Source organism: Panicum virgatum, chromosome 5N, assembly GCF_016808335.1.
Source record: "Panicum virgatum strain AP13 chromosome 5N, P.virgatum_v5, whole genome shotgun sequence".
Classification (NCBI taxonomy): Eukaryota; Viridiplantae; Streptophyta; class Magnoliopsida; order Poales; family Poaceae; genus Panicum; species Panicum virgatum.
Window position 1 is genome coordinate 46,839,355 of NC_053149.1, and position 18,689 is coordinate 46,858,043.

General features: G+C 47.5%; 1 protein-coding gene across 1 annotated transcript in view; it reads right to left on the reverse strand.

The window, feature by feature from the left end:
* Positions 1-4,946: 4,946 nt before the first annotated feature.
* Positions 4,947-18,689, reverse strand: part of LOC120675612 — a 28,969-nt gene continuing 15,226 nt past the window's right edge. Inside the window, exons 7-8 of the mRNA XM_039956817.1 lie at positions 6,388-6,425; positions 4,947-5,560 (exon numbers count right to left, since the gene is read on the reverse strand). Of these exons, the coding sequence (XP_039812751.1) occupies positions 5,468-5,560; positions 6,388-6,425 (131 nt within the window). The 3' untranslated portion in view covers positions 4,947-5,467. The remainder of the gene's footprint in view (positions 5,561-6,387; positions 6,426-18,689) is intronic.

The following is an 18,689-nucleotide window of genomic DNA, read 5'->3' on the forward strand; positions in this document are numbered from 1 at the left end:
TGAATACTGTAACCAGATATTGGTCTGGTTTGGTTCACCCTAATTATGTGGTCAAAGACCTCATTAGATTCGTCTCGCGAAGTAGCGCAGGAGTTGTGGAGTTAGTTTTGTAAATTGTTTTTATTTAATACCACTAATTGATGGTCAAAATTTGCTACAGTAAGCGCTAACTGAACGAAACAGGGCCATTTACTCTCCCTAGCTGGTCTTTATCCATGTCACATCGTACACCAGACTGAAGCAGACTGATCAAGACGGCTATCCGCAGGAGCTGATCAGCTAAAGCAAACCGCACACTCCTCCACTGTCATGGGTACATTTCGTCCCTGAAGAATTTCTCGATGCAACTTGCATTGTCATAATGCGCGTTCACATGATCGGTTGCAATCTAGAGACTAGAGATCACATGCATGCAACAATATGCCTCGTCAAATTTGGCCACGATGGAGCCACGAGCGCTAACCAGATGGTACGGTTCAAACAGTACCTGCACTGCTGCAAGACAGGGAAAGAGGCCATCATCACGACGAGGCTCCTGTTGGGCGCGCACTGCATGCGGCACCGTACAAGATCGATCAACCGATGGTCACCATCCGTCGCGTCAAGCATCGTGGTCAGTGGTGGGCATGCAGAGTTGGAGAAGGCCATGATGGCGGGTGCCATGGTGCCATCCACGGGCCTGTGGCCAGTGAAGGTGCGAAAAACACAAAGAAAAGGGCAAAATCGTGGCCAAAATCAGAATGAAACCGTGCGTTTTGAGATGGATTCAAATCCAAACTAGTAGTAAAAAGATAAGGATGAGAAGGAATTGATCTTCGGTTAGGGTTGCTTTGAGGCGAGGGAAGAGAAGAGAGAGGAGTGAAGGCTCGGTCACACTTACACATGCGTCACTACTATAAAAACGATATGTAGTAACACTTCAATTTTTTTTAGGGGCGGATCTAAATTTCACTCGTTGCTACAAATAGAGCCGAGTTACTGTATCATCCGACCCGCCCTCTAAAAATATATTTTTAGAGACGGGTGAGGAGGTGAGCCGTCTCTAAAAATACCATTTGTAGGACGGGTCACCCCGCCCCTAAAGAGTTTGAACGCAGGAAGTGGGTAGGGTTAAAAAATTTCGCTGGTGCGGCGAGCGCGGACGACCACATCTTATATTCTCTGTCTTATCTCCTCCCATCGGCAGCCCTTTCCTCTCTCTCTCCCTCTCTCTCTCACTCTCCCTCCTTCCTCTTTCTTCCAGAATCAGAGCACCCACGCCCAGCGAACAGCGAGCGCAGGGCGCTGCTGCCGGCTTCGGCGACCGGCGACCGCGGCGGGGCCCGGAGCTCTCCTTCCCGGCGGCGCCGGCATGGACGCGCGGCGGCGGCGCCGCCCTGGACGCGCGGTGGAGGCGCGCGCGGGGCCCGGAGCCCTCCTTCCCGGCGGCGGCCCAAAGCCCTCCTTCCCGGCGGTGTCGCCACCCTGGACGCGCGGCGGAGGCGCGTGCGGGGCCCGGAGCCCGACGTTGGCGCCGCCCTGGACGTGCGAGGCCCGGATGTCTCCTTCCCGGTGGCGCCGACGCGGCGGAGGCAAGCGGGGCCCGGATCTCTCCTTCCTGGACGCGCACGGGCCCAGGCCCCTCCTTCCCAGTGGCGGCAGCGCACGGCGTGCTGCGCGCGGCGGGCTGCGGGCCTTTTTTATTTTTTTTATTCTATTTGTAGGGGTGGGTGACCCCCTCACCCGCCCTTAAAAATGGGTTTGTAGGGTGAGGGGGTGACCCGCTCCTACAAATAGCTATTTTTAGCTGCGAAAATTAGAGACGGATGAGAAATCCGTCTCTAAAAATGTCTTTTTACCAGCCCCTAAAAACCGTTTTTGTAGTAGTGCGTTGAGCAGTCAAATTTGATGAACAGGGAAGGGAGCCCAAGTTTATTTAGGGAGGAAACCAAGGCGTTGAGCGGTCCACAATGAAGAAGAACTGACGAAGAGGAGCAGCAGATGCCATGCGCGAAGCAAGTGGAGGTCAATACACATACCTTCATTTAGTGACGCCATAACCACAGCCCACATGAACAGATTTGCATCGTCAAAGAAGCACAAATCAACAAGCATGCTACTATTAGTGATTGAAGGGGGAAACGTGGTGAAGATGAGAAACGATAAAAGATAAAAGACACACGGTAAATGCAATAGCTACCCATCAAGGGCAACTCACCAAAACCAATAATAGATGGGACAGCAGCCATGTCAAATATAGTAGGAGTCTGTTTGGTAAGGTTCCCGGTCCTTCAAAATCGGATCTGGCTCTGGCTTCTCTTCAGGTAGAGCAGCTTTCCGCCCTGCGGGTGGAAGGCGCGAAGGGTTTTAGGTGCCGCTCCGGACACGGAGCTGCTGCGGTTTTCACCGTATGGACGTTTGGTAGAGCTCTAGCTGGACCCGCTTTTGAAGCCCTGCCGACATTCAATAAAAAGGGCGAGGTTAAAGGAACAATAACTAACATAGTCGCTTTGCATTTTTAGGACACGCGGTTAAGCACAGTTCAGATTCTTCTCTACAATATTATTTCTTTTTTGCGAGGAATCTACAGTATTATACAGTACCAAATGCTACATTGATCCAGCTGAGCTACAGCACCGCACATTGTTTCGGATGCTTCCGGTCACTAGATTGGATCTTTTTTTTATTTCTTTTGGAACGGGTCGCATTGGATACCACTGCATCGCCCCTGCATATACCCCCACATTCAGTAGCCTTTTTTGTCAGATTTTCAGTAGGCCTTTTATGTTCCACTTCGATGCGTCCATATTTTACCTTCGAATCCATCAGCGTGCCTTGGCATTCAATTGTTTCGCGCTGCCCGTAGATCGAGTGTGCACAGCGATCGCGCTGCAACTTCTCTTTCTCTGGCCTCCTGAAGAATCGCCTGCAGCAGGTCACCATTGCATTCGTGGAATACGGGCATCCTCTCGAGTCTGAACGGGTCGTACTGCTCCTCCTCAGGATGCAAGCGGCGCGGGCTTTGCCGCGAACCCGCTGGGCCAGCCCGCACCATAAACCCACCTAACCCGCGTCGCAAACCCGCATGGATGAAGCGGTCCTCGCGGGTATACCCAGCGGCCCATCGCAAACCCACGTCCTCGCTCTCCAGACGCTAACGCCACCTCTGGAAGTCCATCCCGGTGCTCCGCTTTGCGTCGAGGGAGGATGTCGCGCCGCGTGACGGCAAGCAGTTCAACGCAATCTTCAGCGCGATACTCGCCCGGCGCGTCGGCATCGGCGGCGCCCGCATCGACGCACTGCAGATTAGCACCGCCCGCTGGCCGGAGCGGGCCCTCGCCGACGCGTGGCTCCGGTTCGCCACGGCACACGTCGCAGGGTCCTTCACGCTCGTCATGGCGCCGCCCGTAGCGCCGCCTTCGAGTCCGGGGCCGCTACTCCTCGGCGAGCTGCCGAGACGCCCGAATGTCGCGGCGATCAGACTCAGCCTGGACCAGGCAACGCTCCAGCTCCCCGCCATGGCGGTGTTCTGCGAGCTAGCCGAGCTGTCGCTCGTCAACGTCGCATTTGCACGCGGCCAAGGCATCGCCGTGCTGCCCGCGGTGCCATGAGCCTGCTTGCACCTTCGACCATCGTACTTCCTTGTCGTTGATACTTGATAGCATGCGGGTTGCCGCAGAGCCCGCAAAAACTAGCGGACGCGTGAGGGCCGCCGCTTGAGACCGCATATGCGTTTGCGGCAAGTGCGGACCCGCGGCGGACAGCCTGCAACCTGCCCCGCCTGCATCCTAAGCTCCTTCGTACAAGATCCATCATCCTCACTGACTCACTGTATATCTCCAACTGACCATCGCGGCACGCCACGCGAACTTGCGGGGGTCGACCAGTTTTGGCGGAGACCAGCACTTGCCGTTGCCGTTGCCGGGGAGCCGTCCGCCGCGCAGGGGCGGGGGCTGGTCGACATGCATCGGAGTCGGACGAGGGGGAGTCTATTCCTCACTGCGTGCGACTGGATTCAATCTAATCGCAGCAGCGAGCTCCCCCGCCGCACCCGCCGCCACCTACGCCGCCGCCACGTTAACCAAGATCGCATCTTCGCCCTCTCTCGACGCCACGCCCCCACCAGGGACCTGGCCTGGCCACTAGCGCCCACCACCCTGGCCGGCGGCGCTCCGCCGCGCCGCCTCGCCCACACACCACCGCCCACCGCTGGTCGATTCCTCCCCCTAGCCACCTTCTCTTCTAGGTCCGGTGGCCATGGAGCCTTCCACCGCCGCCGCTGCCACCCCAGCAACCCCAGATCTTAAGGCCGCCGCCGCCCTCCACCACCGCGGCCGCCGGCCGCTCCCCCCATCAACCACCGTCGCGGCCACCCCCTCCCCTCCCCCATCCACTAGCTGGAGGTGGAAGATGAACAGCGCCGCTTCTGCGATAACATCGCACGAAGTCGCGCGTGCGACAAATAGCTTTTCCGGTCGGACGACCGGTCAGAGCGGCTCCTACACGGCGTGCCCACCCATCGGAATGCGCGCGCCGGCGCCGCACATGATGCCGGTGGTCGGCCCCGGCCGCGCTCTGTCGTGTTGCCGTTCCAAGCTCGCCGCCGTTTCAGCATGCTGCTGGCCGGAATGCACCCACCAGGCCGCGCACTACCACCCCCCTGCAGCCGCCGGCCGGGGGGCCATGGCTGCACCGAGCCGCCGATTTTGCCTGCTTCGTCCTCCCGCGGCAGAGCGAAAACGTTGAACGGAGAACCGATCGAGAACGCACGCGTGGACGGAGCGGCAGGAGTACTAGCAGCTAGGCATTGCGAATCGTTTGCTTGGTTGGATAGTGTCATGGTGTAAGGCTGCATGCTCGCGCTACCTTTTTTTCTCCTTCAATTTCTGCTTCTCCCTCTCTCGTACGCATGATTTTTTTTTTGGTTAGTTTGTTCGGTAATTTGGACCCAAACCAGATCATCGAGACTCGAGAAACGTGACTTGTGTGTTTACTACCATTCACACTTGCCAATACATCGCCCAAGGGTTCCCTTCCCACACACACATGGTTCAGGTTTTCAGGAACGGTAATTTGGTGACGGGGACGTCACTCGCAACTGCACATTTTCCTAGTACAACTCTGACTCAAACAGTTTCGGTCCACGCAAATTGATTCAGCTTGGCCCAGACAAACACGGAGCGATGCGCGCGCTGGACTGGGTACCGGCCCAGTTTTTGATTCGCCAACCTGGGCCTGGGAGCGCGCGGGCCCTGCCTAGTAGAGGCCTCAGATCCGTTTGTTGGGTTGGTGGCCCATCAGGAAATGAGGCGTCGTCGTTGTCCAAGCCGCATGGCCCATCTAAGGAGGCGTACGTGAGCCTAAAAAAAAAAAATCTAAGGAGGCGTACGTACCCCTCGAAAAAAAAAAAATCTAAGGAGGCAGCGCGCCGCGCGCAGGAAAGGCTGCGCGTCGCTTGCGTGCGCCGCGTCAGCAGCAGTCCTGACGGTCAACAACCGCGTGCCGTGGACCGGAGCGCAGATGCCGCCGTGCAGTGACGAGGTCTGCTGTCCCCCGGCGTCCTACTGTCCTGTCCTGCAGCCTGCCGCAGGAGTCCTGAATGGTTTACCCCACGGAGGTGGCAGTCCGATAATTTTTTTATGAACGATTCAGTCCCATAAATTTGATGACCGATCCCGTGAAGCTTGAGGATTTAGCGGCAATTTTTGAATTTTCTAGCAAATGGAGGATTTGCCAAATCCTGGAATTATGCAAAACAACAAACTTACAAGATTTTGCATCAAAGAGAGAGAGAGAGAAAAAAAGTGGTACACATACAGCATGGAACTTAGACTTAATTCATCGACTAAGTTAATCAATTAACGTTCTTCTGTTTTGCTCTATAGTAACTAAAGCCGAATAGAAATGTATTAGATAAAAACTAGCAGATGCTCATGTGCGGCACGCACTTGTTTTGAAAAATCCAAAATTAGAATTGTATATTTATAGTTAACGCTTACACGTGGCAATGATATAATTTTTTTTAAAAAATGAATGAATATTTACTGAAGAAAGAGTCCAGCTTTGTGCACTTGTACATGTGGTCAATAATTCAATATCATGAACTGTAACAGATATTATGGCATGGAATGAAGAAATCATTAGTACTGACTTATTAATCACAGCATCAAAGTCCTGAACACAAATTGCAACTAAGTTGAAGAGCATCCCAAAAATGTATAGCCAAAAATTCTGCACATTAATATTTTTTGAAGGGCGTTTCTTGATAATAGGCTGCATTTTTCAAAAGTTGAAACATGCTACACTCTTGAAGAAATTCTTTGTGACAGTTCCCATTAAATGTATCATCCCAAAACTGTTCGAGGAAAAAAATGTTTCATCCCAAAATCAGATACACAGTTAACTTACTTCTGTATATACACCAGCAAAACCACTTAAAAGAGCCATTGTAACACCCTTGTGTTAATCGTGCTCGCTAATACCGAGTTAACCCGCTAATCATGGACTCGAGTTCGTCGTTAGCGTTAACCGAGTCCGCGATTTAATCTTTGTCTTAGCCATTTTTGATCCCGTTTTTGTCCTTGATCTGAGCTCCAAATCAACTTCCGCCCAAAACGAAAGTTGTAGATCTTTTAATCCTCTACAACTTATATTTTGGCCAAATTTCAAATTGTTATATGAAATTTGGAGTTTTAGAGGGTCAAACTGGAGTCAAAATCGTTCAACGAGTAAACAGTAGTCTCTAGTGCTTCAACTGTGAAGCTCCCGACGCCCATACCGCCGCTGGTCGCCGGCGAGCGCGTCCACGCGTCGGCAATCGCGCTCGACCTCGGCGTCTGAGCGCCGCTCTTAGCCCCGCGGACGCCTCGAACCTTCCCGACCTTCCCTTCCATCCCCATCCTCGAGCTCGAACGGAGCTAGGTCGAGCAGAGTCGCCGCCGTCCGCCGCGCCGGCCACTGCTCGCCACCCCGCCTCGATTCGTCGCGCCCGGAGCCGCGCAGACTCGCCGTCCACCCACTCCGACCATCCACGTGCTCGGCCGAGCCCCTACCCCGGCCGAATCGAGCTCAGACCGCCGTCCGCCATTGTTGTCTTCCCCGAGCTCCGCCCTTTACGCCGAGCGCCCACCTCCGGCCGTCCTCCGAGCAAAACGAGCCCTAGGTGAGCTCCCCAGCAACCTCCTCTCGCTCCCTGACCTTCGCCCCACCCAAATCCGCGGCCGCCGCCGTCGAATCGCCGCCGCGCCACCGCGGAACGCGCCGCCCGCCGCGCGCACGACGCCAGAACACCCTGCGCCAGCTAGCGCGCCGTTGCCGCGCGCCCTAGGTCCGCTTGGACCCCCTGGCCGTCGCCCGCCCCACCTCCGCCGCCGGCCGGCCCTATCCGGGCCGGAACACCACGCGCCGCAGCCACCTTGGCCTTGCGCCGCCGCCCTTGGCCCTGCGCCTCCCCGCGAGCCGCCTGCCGCCCCGCACCTCCCGGCCGCCCGGGGCCTCGGCTCGGCCGCCGCAGCGCCGCCGGTCAGTCCCGCCGGCGGGGAGCGCCGCCACGGGCCGCCCTGCCAGCACGCGCCGCCCTGCGCCCGAAGCAGGGGAGGGGGGGACAGCTGGGCCGGCGCCCACTGTCATGTGGGGCCCGGCTGTCAGCCTCCCCCCCTAAATGTTTTCAATTGTTATTCTTTATTTCGACTGAAAGTTCTTAATTGTCTAGAAATTCGCAAAAAAATGCAAAAAATGCCAAACAAATTTTGTTAGGTTTCTAAAATTATGATCTTCAGAGGGAAAATGCTTAAGCATGCATTTAGTCAATGTTACCCCTGTTAATATTTTGTTTTGTGCTTGAGCTAGTTTAATTATTACCACCTTTTCTGTTGCTCTAAAAATTATGAAAAAATTTGCAGTGGCTTAGTTCTTGCATGTGTAGTTCACTGAAAAAGTTTTAGCTGCATGTTCTATGTGCAAGTGTGTGGACCTATTGATGTTTAATTTCTTTTCTAGGTTAAATTGAATACTTTTGATCGTCGTTAATGTTGGAAAATTTTCTGAGGCAGGCTTTATCGTTATCAAGTTGAGCTGGTTAATTTTGTTGCTAGGTTATGTGTGCAGTTAGAGTTTTGCTTTTGCTTTGCCCTAGCTATGCTCTTTGTGTTATTTAATGTTGTTAGTTATTTGTTTCACGCATGCAAATCAAACTCCGGTTTTAATCCTTGCGGCTCTAAGCAAAGTTAGTAGTTGTTTTTGGAAGGTAACACTTTAGGCTATTTTGAGTTGATCTTTGCATCACATCATAAGTGCTCATGCATTGCGCTGTGTTCTAATTGTTGCATGGCATATTTTATTCGTGTAGACGCCGCGAACGAAGTCGCCTACGAGCTGATCGCTGAGCCGGTCCAGGAGCCACGAGCAGAAGAGCCGCAGAAGGATGCCGTTGAGCCCGCTCCAGAGGTTTTCGTTAACCCCGCTGACCTGCAAGGCAAGCCCCGGAGCATAACCATAATTTAAATTATTCAATGTTTATTTAAGTATTTGTGCATTTAAGTTTTAGGAGTTGTATGAAACCCTAGTATGCATGTTCTCCCTAGGTACCTATGAGGCCATACTAGTGTGCAGGTATTGTTAGCGATGCTCTGCTAAGTAGGATTTCGGTAGAAGTCGAGTGATTGCTGTCACTCGCGAGTTTTAGGATCTTGTTTCCTTAGCTATGGCTTGAAATGAATTGTTGAATAAAGAGAAATGGAGACCGGGCGGAAATGAGTAGGAGTATTGGTATGGAATGGATGAAAAGAAATCTCCGCCTGTGTTGATTGAGGACCGTTCCGTTGTTGGCAGTGTTGATCGAGGATTGAACAGTACTAACCACATACCGGAAGTAGGAGGTAGTCGAAACCGGTGAGCTGTGTACCACTTTACAGCGGTGATTTGAATTCCGTCATGCTACGCTGGGCGTGGGAGTTGGCGGGTGTTGGATAGGATGCCGCCTCCAGGTTCTCCGGGAGTTCACCGCGAGGGTGAAAGACCCTTGTTTGGTTTTGGTAATTGAGTGACAACTTAGGTGGACTAATAAGTGTTTATGTTGAGATACACAGGAAATTAGTCCACACAAAGACACTAGTATGAGCAACATGTGCCATGGTGGAGAAATGGCTAAGGGTTGATGCTATGCTCATATAGTGTGATCGAGGAGCTCATTGCATATGAGACATGACATGGAGTCATGTGACCAAAGTGGAGAAGATCAAGACAATGCTTGGCTTGATGGACCGGTTGCAATGGAGAAGGGCAAGTCAAGGCTTTGAAGCGATGGACCGCGAGGCGGTGAAGCTTGGGCAAGATTTGGCGCCAATGGACCGAGGCAACGGTGAAGAGCGAGCAAGGTCAAGATCGATGGACCAAAGAGGTCATGTGATGATATGGAGTGGATCATATCATTCAAGGAAGATCAAGCCAAGTGTTGACTCATGAAGATGATCAAAAGGCTTGATGGAGTTTGGTGCTTGTGTGGCATCAATATTTGGAAAGATGAAATGGAATGCGCAAGGCAAAGGTATGACTTGTAGGGCATTTCATTTCACCGGTCAAAGGTTGTGTAGAGAAGTGCATGACCGGATTTAGGATAGATGGTCGTTCTATCAAGAGGGGCAAACTTGTTTGCATATCGGTCATCTAGTGCCACTTGAGCGATCTAACATTGCAATGTAGCTAGGATCGAGTGGCGTGGTGAGATCAAGTGAAAATCCTTTGAAAATGATTGTGAAATGCTAACACACATGCACATGGTGTTGTTCACGTGGTTGTGTTGGCACATTTGCAAAGGAGAAAAAGTTGGAGTTGATGTTGATCAACATTGGGAAGTAAGAAAGGTTTTTCGGTGTTCTCCGGAAATTAGGTGGCTCTTGGAGTGGAATACTGCTTTGATCCATTGTGTTTTGGATCAAGTATTTAGTTGGGTTGTGTAGCCCTCTGAATTAGCTTTCCATAGAGTCCAAGATCACCTAATTTGGACATCGGAGCTAAGAGTTATGGTCGTTTTACCGATGTACATTTCTGCTGGAAATAGACCTGCGGACGGTCCGCCCTAGACCTGCGGACGGTCCGCCCTTGAGGGGCGGACGGTCCGCCGTTATCTCGGTTGAGCTCAAACAGAACCGTTTTTGGCTCTGTGGGTGGTCCAAAATGACCTGCGGACCGTCCGGTCCATGGGGGCTGACGGTCCGCCTTTAAAAGCTGAAACGGGCGCAGAAACTTGGTTGTTCTGTCTTGGGTGCCCAAAATGACCTGCGGACCGTCCGGTCCTTGGGGGCGGACGGTCCGCCTCCTACTGAAATTTCTGGGACAGAAACACTGCGGTTTCTGTGTGTGCTCACGTTTTGAACTGCGGACAGTCCGCCCCTGGGGAGCGGACAGTCCGCCGGTAACTTCCAGATTTAGTCAGAGACGTTTGCAAATCGGTTGGTTCGAAGTTTTGAACCGCGGACAGTCCGCCCCAGGGGCGCGGACAGTCCGCCCGGGGCTCTAACGGTCGACTCTGACACATAATCATTGCAGTTCTAGCCGTTGGTTTTAAATGGCGGACGGTCCGGTTTTTGTGAGGCGGACAGTCCGCGAAAACTCAGTTTTCACGGGATTTGAGTGTAACGGCTAGTTTGGAGCCTCCCTCTATAAATAGAGGGTGTGGCCGGCCATTTGAGATGGTTGAGCACCTTGGGGACTTAGTGTCCATATGTGAGAGTGCTTGAGAGCCCTCTACTCACTCTAACTTGATAGTGATCATCCGATTGAGTGAGAGAGCGATTCTAGTGCGTTTGCGTTGAGAGATTGCATCGAGTGGCACTAGGTGATTGTGTTGCAAGCCGGTGCGCTTGTTACTCTTGGAGGTTGCCACCTCCTAGACGGCTTGGTGGCAAGAGGCTCCGTTGAAGCCCGCAAGAAGTTTGTGCGGTGCTCCGGAGAAGAGTTTGTGAGGGGTTTTGTGCTCACCCCGCGGGAGCCGCGAAGAGTAACTCTAGTTGAGCGAGACGTGAAGAGCAACAAGTGGTCCGGCCGGATCATGTGCTAGAGCTCGGTGTGAGCACTCCACGTGGGAGAGTGTGACTTGAGAGTCACCGCTAGCAAGAGGATCGGCGGCAACCTTGGAGCTTGTCTCAACGGGGATTAGCTTGGTGGCAACCAAGTGTACCTCGGGATAAAAATCACTGTGTCAACTTTGTCTACTCTTCTCGGTGGTTTGCATTCTCCAAATCACAAGCATTGTATTTACTTTCTTCTATATCTTGTACTTGTGTAGTTTCTCTCTAGTGATTAGTTAGATTGTGTATCATCTTCTTGCTTGTGTAGCTAGAAGTAGAGATCCTAGTGTATCTAGTTAGCTTGTGTAGCTTTATTAGTTGCTCTTGCTTAGATTGTGTAACTAAGCAAGTTGAGCTCTTGGATTTGGATTGTGTATCCTTGTTCTTGAGCATCTAGTGAGCTTAGGTTGGCTTTGTGCTTTTGCTCATTAGATTTGTGTAGGAGCTCCCCCGGTTTGTGAAGTACTAGTGCTTAGGCTTGTGTGACTTGGCATTAGAATTATTAAGAGAGCTCTTACTAGCTTGGCACTCCATTTGCTTTGTGTAGGATCTTTTTGGAGGTGCCTTAGAGTTATAGTTAGAGGGGTGTAGTCTTGGCTAAGCGAATAGTTTCAATTCAGCATAAGTTTCGGTTAGCCGGCGCAATTAGTTTTAGAAAGGACTATTCACCCCCCCCTCTAGTCCGCCATCTCGACCCAACAAGTGGTATCAAAGCCGAGGTCTCTCATTTGTGGTCCTTACCGACCCGAGAGGATGGCGACTTATGGGCTAGATGTTGAGTGTCCACATATTTTTGATGGCACACACTTTGCACGATGGAAAAATTGGATGATATGCAATTTTAAATTTATTTGCCCTCAAATGTGGTGGATGGTGGATGTAGGTTTTTCTCATGTGTTAGATGAAGGAAATCTAACTCCAACACAAGAGAAATGCCTAGATCTAGACATCCAAGCTACTAACATCTTGTTTAGATCTTTGCATAATTGCATTCTTGGTGAGATTATGGACAAGGAAACCGCCCATGAGATTTGGAGTTATCTAAATGAGAAATATGGGGCGGCCTCCGATGATCATGATGATTATAAGACCAAGGAGGAAGTGCATGAGGATGATGAGCACATCCATGACATGGTGGTTGTGGAAGATTGCTCCACTTCATGGTCAAGTGATGACGATGATAATCAATCTACAACAAGTTCACTTGACATGATTGATGATGATTCAAGTGTTGCAAATTATGATTCTACTCCAAGCACACTTGATGATCAAGTTGGCTCATGCACGGATGATATTGCTACGTCAAGCTTATCTCCATCATCACATTGCTTCATGTCACAAGGTGACACAAAGGTATCAAATTGCAATGTGATTGATCCTTATTCATATGATGAGCTCTTGAATAGATATGCTAGCATGACCAAATTATTTGAGGAAGTGTTAGCCAAAACAATCAAATTTGAAAAAGAAAACTCTTTTCTCAAAGACACATGTGAACAACAAAAGCATCTACTTTATGTCATGAGTTGTTCACATGAGGAGTTAAAATTGACTCATGAGGAGCTTAGTGTTGCTCATGAGAACTTGGTACTAGACCATGCTTTACTCACTAGCAAGCTTTGTAATAAAGGAATTAAAACTAGTGAGAGCTCATCACATGGGTCAAATGATCAATTGCAAAATATTGCTAACCCTTGTGATGTAGGCAAGAAACATGTATCCACCTCTTGTGATGATTTATTGTCTATGCCATGTACTTCACATATAGATGCTTGTTCTTCTTCTACTATGCAATATGAGACTAACCTTGTAGAAGAAAACAAAGAGCTCCAAAGTCAAGTGAAGTATTTAAGCAACAAGATAGAGAGATGGACAAAATCAAAAGTCACACTTGAAAGCATAATCAAAAATCAAAGAAGTTTCGGTGACATGAGTGGCATTGGTTCCAACAAGAGTAAAGCCAAAGGCAAGAAATGGGGCAAAAATAAATATAATAGAAAGATAAAGAAGCAAGAAGAAATGAAGCTATCTCATTTCATGTGCTTTCAATGCCATGAGATGGGACATCTTGCAAATGGTTGCCCCAACAAAGAAAAGCTAAAGTTGAAGAAGGAAGAAGAGAAGCTTAAACATATCAAATGCTTCAAGTGCCGCACTTGGGGTCACCTCACCTCAATGTGCCCAACCAAGCAATTGGTGAAGCAACAAGAACCTCAACCAAAGCCACAAGTTGAGCAAGAGAAGGCACCCCAACCTCAAGTCAAGATCAACCATGATGATCAAGTTGATGACTTGAAGATGATGAAAAAGAGAACAAGAAGGGGTGGCAAGGCAAGAACAAGGCATCCAACTCATATTCAAGATGCCAAGATGTTAAGCAAAGACATGATTCAAGATAAGAATCCACATGCTCACATCAAGTGCTATAGTTGTGCAAAATTGGGTCACCAAGCTTCGGGTTGCCCAAACAAGCTTGAGAAGAAGGCTCAAGCAAACTATGAGAAGCAAGGCAATGAGAAGCATCAAATGAGTAAGAAAGAAAAGGCTCAACAAAAGAGAAGATGCTACTTATGCCGGGAAAGGGGACACATGGCTTATTCATGTCCCTTAGGTAACAATTCTAAGCTTATTTCAATTGATGCAAATATTATGCTTAGAAAGGATGGTAATGGTACCTCATTTGTTACTATTGCAAAACATCCCGCTATTCATACTAAGGTTTTGCCAAAGTATGTTGCTCCTAACTTGAGAGGACCCAACCTAGTTTGGGTACCATCAAAACGTGGATAAATGTGTGTAGGTACCAATGACATTGGAGGCTTGACTCAATTGGTTTTATCTTGTTCATCATGTGATTGAGTCAAGTAATCGAAGCCTAGTGCTATTCTCATCCCAATGTCAAGTCAAAACAATGAAGTCCAAGTTCTACAACATACAAGTATCTGTTTCTAGTTGTGAAGATTTATTGGAAATATTTGATGGCTTGCAAATTTATTTGAGTTGAATCTCGTTTTTGGATGAAAATCTTTTTGCAAGTTGAGAAATGAGCTACTTGTCATTTGACTTCTCAAATATGACTTGAAAACTAATACTTATGGCATTTGGTTCATATATGCACTTCTTGTTTCATTTTTCTGAATTTTTAAGCCATCTATGAGTTTTCATGATTCTACTCGATTTATTTTTGAATTCTTGTTGAAACTTGCTCATATGAGCCTTTTGAAGGTTTTCATGCAATATTTGAGATTTTTGGATTTTTATATGAGCAATGATCCCAAATTGAGGTTGAATTGAGAAAGTTTGGAACAAATTCTGGACAGTCTGAAATTTGGTACTGCGGACAGTCCGCGGGTAAGGGGTGTACAGTCCGCCGTTCATGGGACTTGCTCACCAGAGGCTCTGCAGAGAAATTCTCAACCGCAAAAATACACTGCGGACAGTCCGCCAAAGGACCGCGGACGGTCCGCCTGTGTTGGGCAGTATTTGCCAGAGGCAGTTTCAGTCGAGCGGCAGTGTGAAAATTCAAAGGCGGACGGTCCGCTAGGATATCGCGGACAGTCCGCGAATGGACAAAAAGGAGGATCCTGACAGCTGAACTTATCATGAACTACAAAGGTATATCCCTAGTTGATCACATTCATTTGGGTGCATATGAGATGTTTGAATTGGATATATATGCTCGTGTTGCTTGCTATAAGATGTTTGAATGGATTAATTGCTTAGTATTCAAAATTGAGTTAATTTGAATGGATATGATCATGAGATGACATTTAGTATGCGATATAATTGAATATATGTCTTGTGAGAGTATTCAAACAAGTTGACATCAAGTTTGATTCAATTTGATGAAGTATAGCTCAATTGCTCAAAATCTATCCTTTATTGAAAATCTGAGTAAGCTGAGAAGATAGCCATAGTTGGATGATCAAATCTATTTGGATTGGCTTGAAATTTGGTATGCATGCCCTACACTTATGGTACTAGTTGCTGTACAAATTTCATGAGAATATGATGAGAAATACTTTAGTTTTGGAGTGGATCTTGTCAATGCATGTGCAGCAGTTTTCAGCATGCACCCATGAGTGAAGATGTGAAATCTGGTAGCAATCTAGAAAAGCATTGAAGCTCAATTTTTTATGGCTACTAGATGACTTAGTGCCACACATCTCCACAAATTTTTGTGGCAATTCAACATGTACTTTGAGAGATTTGATGTATTCTTTGAGAAGCACAAAATCTGCCAGAAAAGTGACAAATGTTGGATTGATCTTGAGTCACTTAAATTGAAAGGTCCTCAAGTTGGAATCATCATTACAAGTGGTTGAGGAACTTAGGTTTGGTTTTGAGAAGAGCTAGAAGCATGACAAGTATTAGGTACAAGGCCATTTGATTGTAGAGTGTGCTTATCACATTTTTGGTACTAAAATTGGAAGATCAAGAAAAGCAAGCAATACCCAATATAGAGAGATTCATGATAATTCAAGTATATTCAAATGGTATTCTCTCATGCAAGCAAGGATCAAAGAGATGAAGCAAGCCAACCACAACAAGATAATGCATTTGATGATAAGTGATATTCATTTCATATGGGTGAAGGATGGTATTCATTGTCTTCACCAAGCTATTATAATTGGACTTCATGATGCTAGTTGGAGAACTAAATCGGAATCTAATGACTATCCTCTACTCCAACATAGCAAGGTGAAATTGGTTGACATATGCATTCATTATATGCTAAGGACATGATTAGTGCATATAGTCATATATAGTGATCATTCATGAAAAATAAAATATTTTTAAATGTTTTATGATGCCACTATTGCTTCTATGGTTGATATGATCTAGTGGTAACATATGACATGTTCATGAGCTAGTAAACCCAAGTAGTTGATCTAGAAAATGAGTTTTCAAGTGTTTAACTCAACATTGTCAAGATAACCCTTTGAATGAGGAGTGAAGAAGCTTGTCATTGGTTCAAACCGAGTTGAATTATTTTGGCAAGTAGTCTAGATCAAGTCAAAGAGAAAGAAGCTCATGGAAACAATCTAGTTCAAGAATTGGTTATCAATGTCAAATTCAATAAAGTGGTCCATCATGATTTTACAAGTGATACTAGATTCAACAAAAGGTATATCATTGTATCTCTACAAGTGATATACATGGTCATACAAGTAGTATTCATTCAAGTAGATCTAGTGCAATAATGTTGGTTCCACAAGTGATCCTCAACTTTAAGTGATCAATTCAAATCAAGAAAGCTATCCTCATCAAGAAGAGCTCAAGATTCAAGTAGATTGACAAAACACTTTGACATAGGGGGAGGAGCCCCACTACAAAGTATCAAGGTCAAGGATCCTACTAGTATCCTACATGTGGCTTTTCAAGGTGATCTTCATGCTTCCACATGTTGTTGTTACAAGTGGTGTCAATTCTAATCAAATTGAATTGAAAGTGTCCATCAAAAATAAAGATTCAAGACTCAACCATCTACCCAAGTCCAACTCTTTGTATCAAACCACAAATGCTTCATATGATTGCCTACAAGGGGTGTTCAAGTGGTAACCCTATAAGTACAAGAGGTACAACCTCAAGTGGTAGCTATTGATCTTCACATGGTCAATTTCATGTGGTTTCGGCCTTTTTATGGTCATTGATGACAAAGGGGGAGAGAAATGAACAAAGATATGAATTATCCTTGGATGACAAAGGGGGAGATGAGATGAGAGTGCAATCATGGACATGGATCAAGAGGAGCAATATTGAGGAGGATCAATATTCTTGGACAAGAGGAGCACACAAGTAGGGGGAGCAAGCTCATGAACTTGGTTGTTTGCATTTGATATGTGCATATTCATGCGCTTGCTTGCATTTGCATAAGTTTTAAAATTTATATATGCATTGCTTGTGTGTGATGTATGCTAGTCATAGAACTTGATTGATGATTTAACAACTAGCATGCATAGATTGTAGCTAGACATTTTTTTTTACAAGTGAATCAAGAGCTTTGCTAATATTGTTGATCTCATGAGGTATCTTGAGTTTTTGGTGAATGACTAGTTACTCATTGATGCTAAGGAATGAACTCCAAGGATGCAACTCAAATTGGTATCACGCTTCAAAGGTTTATCCTATATACCTTAGCATCACTTAGTAGTGATAACAATCCCACAAATTTCATATTTATGCATGTGTGTGAGTTTAAAACCAAATCTCTTGAGCACATATGTAGGGGGAGTTATCACTACCAAGTCGGATTTTTATGGTGCTTATCCAATCTTTACAAGTGGTCTTAATGGTGGATAAGAAACATAAAATCCAAACCAAGTTAGCTATTTACACATGTGTGAAGTGCTAGCTTGGAATATGCTTAATTTCCATATCTTTGTAGAGTTGTCATCAATTACCAAAAAGGGGGAGATTGAAAGGCCCTTGTTTGGTTTTGGTAATTGAGTGACAACTTAGGTGGACTAATAAGTGTTTATGTTGAGATACACAGGAAATTAGTCCACACAAAGACACTAGTATGAGCAACATGTGCCATGGTGGAGAAATGGCTAAGGGTTGATGCTATGCTCATATAGTGTGATCGAGGAGCTCATTGCATATGAGACATGACATGGAGTCATGTGACCAAAGTGGAGAAGATCAAGACAATGCTTGGCTTGATGGACCGGTTGCAATGGAGAAGGGCAAGTCAAGGCTTTGAAGCGATGGACCGCGAGGCGGTGAAGCTTGGGCAAGATTTGGCGCCAATGGACCGAGGCAACAGTGAAGAGCGAGCAAGGTCAAGATCGATGGACCAAAGAGGTCATGTGATGATATGGAGTGGATCATATCATTCAAGGAAGATCAAGCCAAGTGTTGACTCATGAAGATGATCAAAAGGCTTGATGGAGTTTGGTGCTTGTGTGGCATCAATATTTGGAAAGATGAAATGGAATGCGCAAGGCAAATGTATGACTTGTAGGGCATTTCATTTCACCGGTCAAAGGTTGTGTAGAGAAGTGCATGACCGGATTTAGGATAGATGGCCGTTCTATCAAGAGGGGCAAACTTGTTTGCATATCGGTCATCTAGTGCCACTTGAGCGATCTAACATTGCAATGTAGCTAGGATCGAGTGGCGTGGTGAGATCAAGTGAAAATCCTTTGAAAATGATTGTGAAATGCTAACACACATGCACATGGTGTTGTTCACGTGGTTGTGTTGGCACATTTGCAAAGGAGAAAGAGTTGGAGTTGATGTTGATCAACATTGGGAAGTAAGAAAGGTTTTTCGGTGTTCTCCGGAAATTAGGTGGCTCTTGGAGTGGAATACTGCTTTGATCCATTGTGTTTTGGATCAAGTATTCAGTTGGGTTGTGTAGCCCTCTGAATTAGCTTTCCATAGAGTCCAAGATCACCTAATTTGGACATCGGAGCTAAGAGTTATGGTCGTTTTACCGAGGTACATTTCTGCTGGAAATAGACCTGCGGACGGTCCGCCCTAGACCTGCGGACGGTCCGCCCTTGAGGGGCGGACGGTCAGCCGTTATCTCGGTTGAGCTCAAACAGAACCGTTTTTGGCTCTGTGGGTGGTCCAAAATGACCTGCGGACCGTCCGGTCCATGGGGGCGGACGGTCCGCCTTTAAAAGCTGAAACGGG